This window comes from Zingiber officinale, chromosome 1B (genome assembly GCF_018446385.1).
Source record: "Zingiber officinale cultivar Zhangliang chromosome 1B, Zo_v1.1, whole genome shotgun sequence".
NCBI lineage: Eukaryota > Viridiplantae > Streptophyta > Magnoliopsida > Zingiberales > Zingiberaceae > Zingiber > Zingiber officinale.
Genome location: NC_055986.1, coordinates 97835613 through 97846612, shown reverse-complemented (window position 1 = coordinate 97846612; position 11000 = coordinate 97835613). Strand labels below are relative to the sequence as shown.

Here is an 11000-nt window from a genome sequence, read left to right as displayed (position 1 = left end):
AACGTGGTGCTGATTTGCGCAAACCAACACCACGTTGGTGCTGGTTTTCATGTTGATGTTGGTTTTTGTAAATCAACACCAACAAACTAGCACCACGTTCAAAAACCAACACATCGTTGGTGCTAATTTTTGTAAACTAGTACAAACGTGGTGCTGATTTACGCACCAATACATTGGTGATGGTTTACAAAAACTAGCACCACGTTGGTGTTGGTGCGCAAACTAGCACCAACGTGGTGCTAGTTTGCGAAAACCAGCCTTGGTGTTGGTTTGCACAAATCAGTACCAACATACTGGTGCTGGTCTTTAAAGACCCGCTCCAACGTGCTAACTTTAAAGACCAACACCAACACATGCTCCAACGTGCTGATCTTTAAATATCAACACGAACACGTTAGTGCTGATCTTTAAAGATCAACTGATTGGTGCTAGTCTTTTAAAACCAACACCAACATGAATGCATGAGAAAGCCTTGCATGCATTTAAGAGAGTGAAGAAAATTGCATGCAAATGAGAGGGGAATATAAAATTCAGTTTTGGCCGCATCAGATAATCCACATGGGATGTCGCCCATGGTTGTGCAGGATAAGCCATCCAAAATATCATAACATTATGATGCGCAGTGTGTAACATAACATTATATTATATGATGAATGTTATGATGCACACCTTACGTCACACACTCCATGAACACTTAATGTCATTTTTTTTAAGACGTTTTTAAACTTAATATTATACCCTAATCCCTAGAGCTAAAACCCTAAATGGCTAAACTCGAAGCTAAAAAAAAAGTTGGAGACTGCACAGGCACGCCGAGTGCAACACGCAACATAATAATGTGTATATATAGAGAGAGATAGAGTTTTGCTAGCCTGCACATCTCATGGTGCACACCTTATGAGCATCATATGTAATTTTTTTTTTATATTTTTTTTTCTTTTAGAACTTAAGGTTTAGAGGTTATGGTATAATATTTAGCTTAAAAAAATGAAAATAATAATAATAATAATAATAATAATAATAATAATAAATTCATTATTCATTTCATTTCTTTCTTTTCAATATAGGGATAAAGAAAGCCTAGATCTATTTATTTAGATGAAAATTAAGTGGATTGGATTGAATGAATCAATCAATGAGGGATAGGTTGAGTCGATCAATTTGATTAGTCCAGATGGGTCAATTGGTTTACTAGATGCGTTGAACAAGCTAAGGAGATAATTATTTAGCTCCACGGAACAGAAAATTATTATATATATATTATTTTAGTTGAAATAGATAGTTTTTCTCATTTTAGTTTTTTATTTCTACACTATGATTGAAGACTTTAATAATAAACAAAGGAATAAACATTCCTTCAAACAATATAAAAAATAATTTTAAATAGAATTGTAAATAAATTGAGTCGAGCTCCTCGAGCTCTTTTTATCTTGTCAAACTTATTTATTAAAAAAATTATCAAACTTAACTCAATTCCAACATGGAACTCAACTAGCAACATATTTATCTTTATAATTTAGTTAAACCATTAATCCAATAAACAAAATGTATAAAAAAAATTCACCCAAGGAGCAACATTGCAGAATAGGAACAAGCTAACCGGAGAAGTTTTCCTTGGCAAATGAATCATTTGTAACATCAATTACCCATGCATTATCTGAGCACCAAATTCACAGTAAAAACAGTAGCTAGAAACAATGCTAGACTGCAAACTTGATGATTTACAGATTTATATCTCAAATGATAAAATGTCTCTTTGCATAGTTACGTGCGACAGAGTTTAAGATCGTTCAGTCGGACTACATAATTTTATTCAGTTAAAATGCCAAAAAAATGAATATTATAAAATCCAAAAGAATCACTAAACCTGAAAGGACCTGATTGTGTTAAAGAACACTCGCTACTAGATGAAGGGTATACATGGGCAACTTAGAAACGGATCAAGTTGCATTCATATATCATACTGAATGCCGGGCATCAAAAGCTTTATCATCAGTCACCAAATTGATCTAATCACCACCCATGAAGTATCTCGGCTCTTCCTTTGGATAAGTATTTCCAGGTACATGCACCTTCAGAATGGAATAACAACTAAGTTTGAGGTCAAACACAAAACAGAACCAAGAGAATATTTTCAGTTTGCAGTAGCATGATTGAACAAAGAAAGCTCAATATTGCAAACTTAGAAGTTATTGGTGTGTAGGTGCCTAGCAGATCAGGTTAAAACTATGTCACAATATCAAAATGGCATTTCATGGACAGTGGTTCAAAAATTTTACTGTCCCAGATAATTTTAATTGAATGATTTTCAAGCCTGGGTTTGGTTTACAGACAGATTAGCTTATTCTGCTAGCCGCCAATTGGGTTGTTCAGAAATTGGAAAATTACATGCTTAAAGCATTTTATCGAATAAGAAGGAATTTTTCATTTTCTTTTTCAAATGTTAGTCAACAGGTACTGTTTGTGGAAGTCACACAACCTCACAGAGGAAGATTGTTATTCCTTGCAACTTATTTCTTTGACTACTCATCAGTCATTCACTATAATGTACAGATGGTTAAAACACCTATCTAATGGATTCGCAAAAACTGTAGTTGCTAAACAATCATATGAAATCTTAGTCATTAATCTCTATATATGCTTGATGGAATTCAATCATAAAAAATGCAAGCAAAGTTAAATGTCATGGAAATTCTCAAGGTCCTGAAGAAAATGGACAATTTAGTACAATATTCTCTGAAATTGTTGAGATATGGCTTGCATGTAAAGCAATGCTCTATAGTGAACATCAATTCGTTGTGAAATTTAAGTTCATAATCTCATGAAGGAGCTTATCTTGGCTAAATGGGTTTTCTTCATCTCCGGTCAAGCAAAGTTACCTTGCACTTGGGTTTAGGTATGCGCCCTGACGGACATGGGAGGGCTTGGTATTCTCAATTTGAAGGAGTACAACTGGGCTCTCTTATGTAGGCGGTGGTGGGACCTCCTACTGACACAAAAATGCCCTGGAAAAGCATTGTTCCAGTCTTCTACTTTGCTCTCTTATATAAGTAGCAAACTAGTACCAATTTGTATACTCCAACTCTAGCTATTCTTTACTCCTGAAGGTTCCAACTTACATCAGATATTATAGGAAGGTTTTCTGCCTTAGGTTCCCACAAAAAGAAGTTTATCCCTGGATAAAATATGCAATAGAAAGGCCTAAGGACTTTTAACTAGCCCATTATAGGAAACTAAATAGTGACTCAATCTAGAATTATGAAAATAGAAGCAAGGATTCAAACATCTATCTCTGAATGCTCAAGCTAACCTGTACAATTTAGCCCAAAGCATAAGTTAGCAGGAAATTTTCTAACTAATCGGTTCACACCATCATGGTTTAACACAAATCAACAACTAAATTTGGACACTTGGGATAATCACCATTCAATATAAGTTAGTAAATTGATTCCCATAAAAGAAATTCTAAACCTGGCTAATCATGATTCATTCACATTGAGTAGTAACACACTGAGATTAGAAGAAATGAAGCTTTGATGGGCAATCACAATTGCACTTGGTAGTAGAAACTACAAAGATTAGAAAAATAAGATAACTGTAATTTACCTGAATAGCAGGGGGAAGAATAGACTGGAAAAGATTATCATCAATAGACACAGCCAATGCAGCCATCTGACTAATAATGCCTGGGTTGACACTCATGCTGTTTAAAAAGGAAATTTCCCTTTAAAAAAAATTGTCTTAAAAACTATAGACTGTACTTAGAAAACTTATAAGTAGATCATACCTTGTCAAAATGTTGTCTATGTTTTCTCTGACATGATAAAATAGGTTTATGTTATCTTGTACCTGAAATGTTTCAGCGAGACTTGAAATGACACTAAAAATTACTTGACAAAATATTTTCAGAAAGTTAATCACTGTCTATTTAAAAATATTTGTGCCCTCCACAAAATTCTTAGCAAGAAGTTAATAAAAGAACAAAGCCATTGGCCAAACAGAATTAGAGAAACACCCTTAACAAATGATTTGAGAATATAATTCAGAGATTATACATAAAACTATAAGATACTGTTTAGTGCTTACAGAAGATACTTATGATACAACACAAAAATTGAAATGAGAAATAAAATTAACTATGATGCGTTCAAACTAAAAAACATAGGACTCACAGACTGTTATGTTTGGTTTTGCTGTGTCCTATTTTGGCTTTGATTATGTGATGAAGTTGCCATGGTGTGCAAAAAATTTATGATAATTAGAACTGGGACAACTACCATGGCAGATGGATCGGCAAGCCACACAATGGGAAGGTTGAAGGTGCTTTTGTAACATTCAAGTTTCAACTATTGGTCAACCAAGAACATTTACAATGGATGGCAAGATTTAGATGAACCTGTATCACTGGCACATTTGACAGCATAACTGTAAGGAAGGTCCAACAAAATAGGAGATATGATTCTGTACAGAGTCAATGATGCACTATAGAGATATGAAAGAGAAGGATAGATTATAATACTTATCAAATTGCATAATGTCCCATTATTACTCTTTCTGATGATGCCCATATCTCTAATCAATTTGAGAATGCTATTGAAATCATTATCAACTTTTATGATCAATTGCAATTTTCATACACAAAAAGAAGATTTCATTTATACTCTTATTAGTTTTGGATACTGCTACTTATTGATCAACTCAGTACTTCTATGGGCTTCAGATCTTGGGAGAAGCATTAACGAGTAGTTAATGAAACAGATAACCAATTCTGATATGGCGTACGAAATTGTTCTATGAATTGCAAAATCTAGAACAATATAGTCAAACTAAAGTTGGCATTTCAATAATAATAAGCTCAAAAGTCAAAAAAAAAAAAATCATAGTGTATTGGCAGACAATCATTAGCTAATTCTCTTTGGATTGGTTATCTATACAAGCTATTTTCTATATCCTTTCCCTCTTTCCTTACATTTCCTCTTCCCTGCATATTCCCTCACCCTGGTCTCTATTCCTACTTCTGACTTACATTTGCCCAAATGACAAGGTGTCAAGGTATACTGCCTTCTCTGTAAAGAAGGGAATTAACTAATTCCTGCACTCAAACATAAGAGGTGAATTTGATTGCGAGTATTTATACAATAACATTAATATAAAACTTGAAGGCGAGAAGGAAAAAATTGAGGTAGAGAATATAAGATATCAACCTTACTCATTTCAAGGTTTGATCCTATCTGCTTGAGAAGATTAAAATTCTCCATTAGAAGGTGATGTGTCTCTATATTTATTGGTGAATCTGTTGGAAAACAAAAGGTTTTATTCAGAAGTGAAAAGTAAGAAAAAAAATGAAAAAGAACTATCCATAATCACAACAGGATTTTACATGAGAAGTAAGAAAAAAATGAAAAAGAACTATCCATAATCACAACAGGATTTTACATGAGAACAATGTGAAATTATGGGCTTGCATGAATATTAAAAATCTTACATTTAAACAACTATTAATAATTTTCAACCTAAATATTCAAAAGAAGTTAATTACTAGTCTACAGGTATGGTTAATTGCTTGTAATCCAGTCAAGGAATAGGATAAAATCCCAATTAATTATGTTCTGCAAGTATGTTTCTCATTCAATAGGCCATTACATCGTCATAAAGTGAGGGATGAATTAAGTAGACATAAACACTCACAAAAGGAACTAACAAGATCATGCATGATTGGACTTGTTAAGAAAAGTCATTGACAACATAATATTCGGAAGCTAGTCAGCTAGGTTTTGCTATTGTCATCCCTAAAACAGTTTTGGGATAAAACACATTGACAAATCAGAAACAACAGATCATATTTTACTGAATATAGCAATATACCCCATATACACAACCAAAAATACAACAAGAGCATACCAATAGTCAAACATAGTAAAATAGAAGGGCAGCTGAGAAAATTTGTGTTCATTAAATTACAAAGGCACATCTAAATTGCTTTATATGGTAACTACTGCATTTTGCACTTAGATTATTTAAGTTATATCAGATAATTCTATCCTCATTTTCCTTATTTAAGAATCACAAATAGAGATTAATTATGGGACAAACTTAAATTATGATAAAATCTGAATTAATTCAACAACCTTGACAAGGATGATTATTGCTTGGCATGTTGCGCACCCTGAATAACAAGGGGGTCATGCTCTCTGGTTGGAAAGAATGCATAGTGCTCAATGAGGAAGAATACACCACCTTTTCCTGAAGAAAATTCCCATATCAGCATCTATTTAACATGTGCAACATAGAAAGATAAAAATCCTCTCACAGTGAAAGTTTGTTGCCAATTTACAAAAAAAAACAATTAATATATTTCTTATATCTTGCCAATAAGAAGACTATGTCTTATAAGTTATAACTATGAAAGACATAATTGAATAAAGAAATCTACAAAGTAAATGGATGCAATTCTATCATTAATGTGTGAACAAATAAAAGGAGCATAAATTATTGATAGAAAAAGAATGCCCCACTATTACTACTAGGATTAAACAACTACAGAAATGAATACATCAGTTTTGCTATCAAAAGTGAAGGAAATTTTATTAGGTTGGAGATTTGCTCCCCTTTACCTTTTTTTCTGCATGGTAATTTTCTAGCTTGCGTCTTTTGCCACTTTCCTCCTTCTAAAAGGAAAATCATTGTATCAGTTAGAAATACCTTGTAAAAAGTGTGCAAACAACCAAACAAATAAAACACTTTTTACAAATCATTCAGCTTAAGAAGCATCACAAGAACCTGAGTACCAACAGAGACATGATTTTGTGAAATAAGAACTGCATTTATTGTGTAATAAAAAGACCATTCATACCATAATGTTTTTTAATACAAAAATGCAGCAGACCATTTTATTACAACAAGAAGATCTTTACAAAAATTTTCCAAATAAGAAGAGATAATGATAAGGAATATCAAAATTATGATAATGTGATTTATTCCAGAATGCCCTTCAGGAGAAAATCCATTATCAGGATTATGAATGGTGAAAAATTGTATAAGTGAGTCTGTCTACTTATATATTTTCTTAAGTAGCATTTGGATGCAAAAGAAATGGAAGTTTGAGATTTTCAAACATATCCTTTGCATTGTTGTGTCCTTTATTAAATGGTCTGAAACTTAAACAATCAGCTCAGTTTTCTCTTATCTTATAATCTCTCATATTAGTCATCTGGTGTCATAGAAAAAAGCTTACTAGTTCATCTTCATATGGAGATTGGACACTCTTATAGGAATTGACATTAGCAAGGTAGATTATCCTTTTTCCACACATTGTTTCAGTTGCTTTGAACATGGTATGTTTGGGCCTTTCATGAGAATGGCAATGCCACTATCAGGGGTAAAATGATACAGAGTTTCTAAACAAAAGTAATTTCATTAAGAACACAAGGCATGCAGATACAAAAATGGTGTCAGTTAGTTATAAAGCATCTTGAGGTAGAATCCAAGGATATAGTATTTCATCTCCTTGAAAAGGGTGTGCTATTTCTCTGCAAAACAATGGTGGATGGTACAGTGTCTACCAAAAAAACAATAAGATTTTCTACTGACTCTATAGAAGGTTTCTGATTACAGATAGATTCCTCAAATTTTAGTGGATCTAGGATCCCCTGACTTAAACAAGAGGTTGACGAGAGCAAGATTTGTTTATATCATAATTGTTTTTAATACAAGTTTGGACCTACTTCTCAAACTTACAGAGTGTGCATCTGTTCTGATCTAGCCTTTATGGGTGACATCCATTCAAGCCACAAAGTACGGGTCCAATGGCTTGTCCTTTCATAATTGAGTCAGATAGAATTTGGAGGATTAGAAATAACATTGTTTGTTATGGACATTATTTTTTGAGCCACCCTGCTCGTTTCCAGTGAAAATGCATTACTAATCTCTCAAGAAGGCTACTTGCATCATTAAGTGTTTTTTTTTTGGTTATTGGGTTAACCTTGTGCCTTGCATGGAAAGGACCTCAGTTAGTCATTCCAACACTCATGATGCTTTCTTGGAAGATTTTTGTTTCATTTATAACTAGCCAAGTAACTAATTTATCATGATTTTGCAATATGGAGTATAGAAAAGAAAAAAAATCTCTAAGTGTTTCAATATAGAAACAAAACACATTGTTACTATGACTACAATCAACTGAAGCAATATGGTATGAATTGTAGGATGTGATGGGCTAAGTATGTGAGAGACATGCATTAAAAATGCTGTGCAATTATGTAGCATATAAAAATGCCAAATCATATACATATCCAAGTGAGTACTCACAGCTATCAATTGACACTTCATTGCGACATCCCTTACTTGCTTCTCAGGAAGCTTAGCTGCTATCTTGATATATTTCATTATATTTGTAGGCTCAGTAGCATGTCTGGACGTATGACATAAAACAGTAATGTCAAGCCAAAATGTATCAAGGATCAGGTACTGGAATAGGAGTAATATTTCAAAGGACAACATTTCTAGTATGCTATAAAAGAGAACACATTTCCTTAGGAGCTAAGACATGAACGAGTAATTACAGCTATCATGTTTGAGAAGAGAGGAGTTCTAGATATCTAACTCAAACACCATTATCAACAAATAATCCATCTCCACACTCTGGTTCAATTGAGGTGTTTAAATAGTATGGCCCCATACTTCATCGTCTCTCAGAAAACTAATATGTTTGCGCCATGTTAAAAAATATTTGAAAAATAAAAAATTATAATTTTCAAAGCAGGAAGTCAAAAGGACCTCAATCCATGATACATCTATCTATGAAAATAACAAGAGAATTTATACAATGGCAAGAAATAATGCATCTCAACTATTTTGGGTTGGCTACAAGGAGGAGCTATTAGTTAATTAGAGTAGCAATTACTGTTTTGAGTCGGCGTCACTGTCCCGAGTGCAGGATTGAGTCACAGGTTGAGGTCCGGATCCGTACTTAGTCATCTAACACGTAGGGGGAAAGGAAGAGGAGAGACTCGTCCTAGACAGAGTCCAATTACTCAATTTTTCTTCCCTCTTTATTAATAATAACACTCCTTATACAAGGAGTCAAACATGACGCGATTGAGGAAAGACCAACCATAAAGGAAACAAGGAATCCAAAATAGGAAAACGAATTAGGCCATTATTTATTTCTACTATAACAATAGTTAAATTAGACCATTATTTATTTTCTATTAATTAGGCAATAGCTAATTTATTTATACTATATCAATAACTAATTAGGCAGTGGCTAATTTGGTTCCTACTATAGCGGCGTGGTACACCTCGGCGTCCACATCAGTCGGCTACAAGGAGCAACATTTAGCTATTAGTTAACTTGAGTAACAACTTTTAGTGATCAATATTTTCTTTAAAACAAAATTTATGCATGCATTAAGGAGTAAAGAATCAAGACAGAAGATCAAAAGCAACAAACAGATTTAACTTACTCCATAAGGCCTTGCCTCAACACATACAACTCTTCCAAAGACCAACAGGTAGCCACTGTTGCACTATGCTTGACAGGTGACATGGGGTCAAGAGCGATGCTTCCTGAAAGATTATCGGGCAGTGACATCACAGAAGAAGTATGACTTTGGGTACCAGGGTTACCAGGCAAGATCATTCCTGCCATACTGCTAATTTCACCTGAATTATACATTCCCTCTGATGTCAACCCTGTTGCCTCTGGTTGAAACAATGCTACATTTTGATTGATAAGAGATGGCGGAAAGAATCCTCCATAGTGAAAATTTAAGTTATGATCAGCCTCCATTCTCATCCCAAACGCAGCTTAGTTGTCGAAACAATAAGAGTCCAAGAACAAATTGAAGAGCCAAAGTCGGTGGGAATCCTCAAAACTGTATATTGAAGTTGACAGTGTACTTTCCAAACAATTTCGCAATCAAAATTAAAGACCAAAACTGCCGGAAGAGCTCCGAGAAGCCAATTTTCCAGATTTCCGTTTCCTCCCCAACAATCTAAGAAAAGCTTGCTTCTGAGCTCCGTCCGAACAGAAAGAATTCCAAGTACGAACGGTTGAAGAAAAAAAATCGCTTCTTCTCCCTGTTTTAGAAGAAAAGTAAATATCAAATTAAATTTCGTACCCTTACAAGGCCTTGGCCGAAGCCAGAAGGATATTTCTGAAAAGAAAACGTTTTGTTTCTCCATCCAAAGCCTTCAACTGAAACAGTCTAGTATTATCTACCAAAAAAGTATCTTGATTTTGATGAGAAAGACTGTAATAGACGGAAGGAACACCACGAATCCTCTCTCTTGATGGACGTAGTTGCCACTTCTTGCGGAGGCTTCGGCTGCCCTCACTGCGCAGTGCTATCCGGCCTTGCCCTTCCTCGTTTCTTTGCTCTCAAACTTCCAACTTTTTTTTTTTTAATGTTTTTTTGGCCTTTTCGGTTGATGGATTTGAAACGCTTCTCTGCCTTGGGGTTTCTTATGCTTTTACTGCCACTAGGCTCGACTTCGTTTCCCATTACCACAGCCACAAAGTGGTTTGGTGGTCATTCTCCAATCCAACTTCATGATTCTCTTCTCACCGCTCTGCGTCATTTGGAACACTGTTTGACCATGATTAGCTCCTAGCGAGAGATAAACTGCAAACTGTTTAGGGAAATCATGGGGGACAAGAATCTGGCCAACTGTTTGCAGTGGAACTCGAAGCCATGGAAAAGAAAAAAAAAACAAAATCATCAAAAAAACAAAAAATAAAAGGCACAAAAGAGTGTCTTTTTTATTGCAATAGTCAAAAGAGCTTTATTTTTTTAAAAAAATATTATTAAAATAATGTGTTATTTTACCTCCATATATTTTTTACTTTTTGATATTGTTGTAGTAATTATAAGCCGGTAACTATAATAATATAGTCACTTCGGTGTGAATAATTAATAATTATTACAATATGAGTATTTTATTTCGGATCAAAACGTACGAATGAATGTTATAGTATGATAGTTATTATAAAATAGATA

General features: G+C 34.1%; 1 protein-coding gene across 4 annotated transcripts; it reads right to left on the bottom strand.

Moving 5' to 3' along the window:
* Positions 1–1689: 1689 nt before the first annotated feature.
* On the bottom strand, positions 1690–10534 carry LOC121970104. 4 transcript variants are annotated; one of them, XM_042520565.1, is made up of 9 exons: positions 10223–10531; positions 9465–10080; positions 8308–8410; positions 6615–6668; positions 6129–6243; positions 5205–5293; positions 3788–3849; positions 3607–3703; positions 1690–2072 (listed from the first exon to the last, which is right to left on the bottom strand). In XM_042520565.1, exons 2-9 carry the CDS (start codon positions 9794–9796, stop codon positions 2010–2012), a joined length of 915 nt encoding a protein of 304 aa, XP_042376499.1. In that variant the 5' UTR covers positions 9797–10080; positions 10223–10531; the 3' UTR covers positions 1690–2009. The 4 variants fall into 4 exon arrangements, with proteins under 4 accessions (XP_042376499.1, XP_042376492.1, XP_042376509.1 ...); XM_042520558.1 differs by having other exon boundaries at positions 10276–10531; XM_042520575.1 differs by having other exon boundaries at positions 10279–10531.
* Positions 10535–11000: the final 466 nt, after the last annotated feature.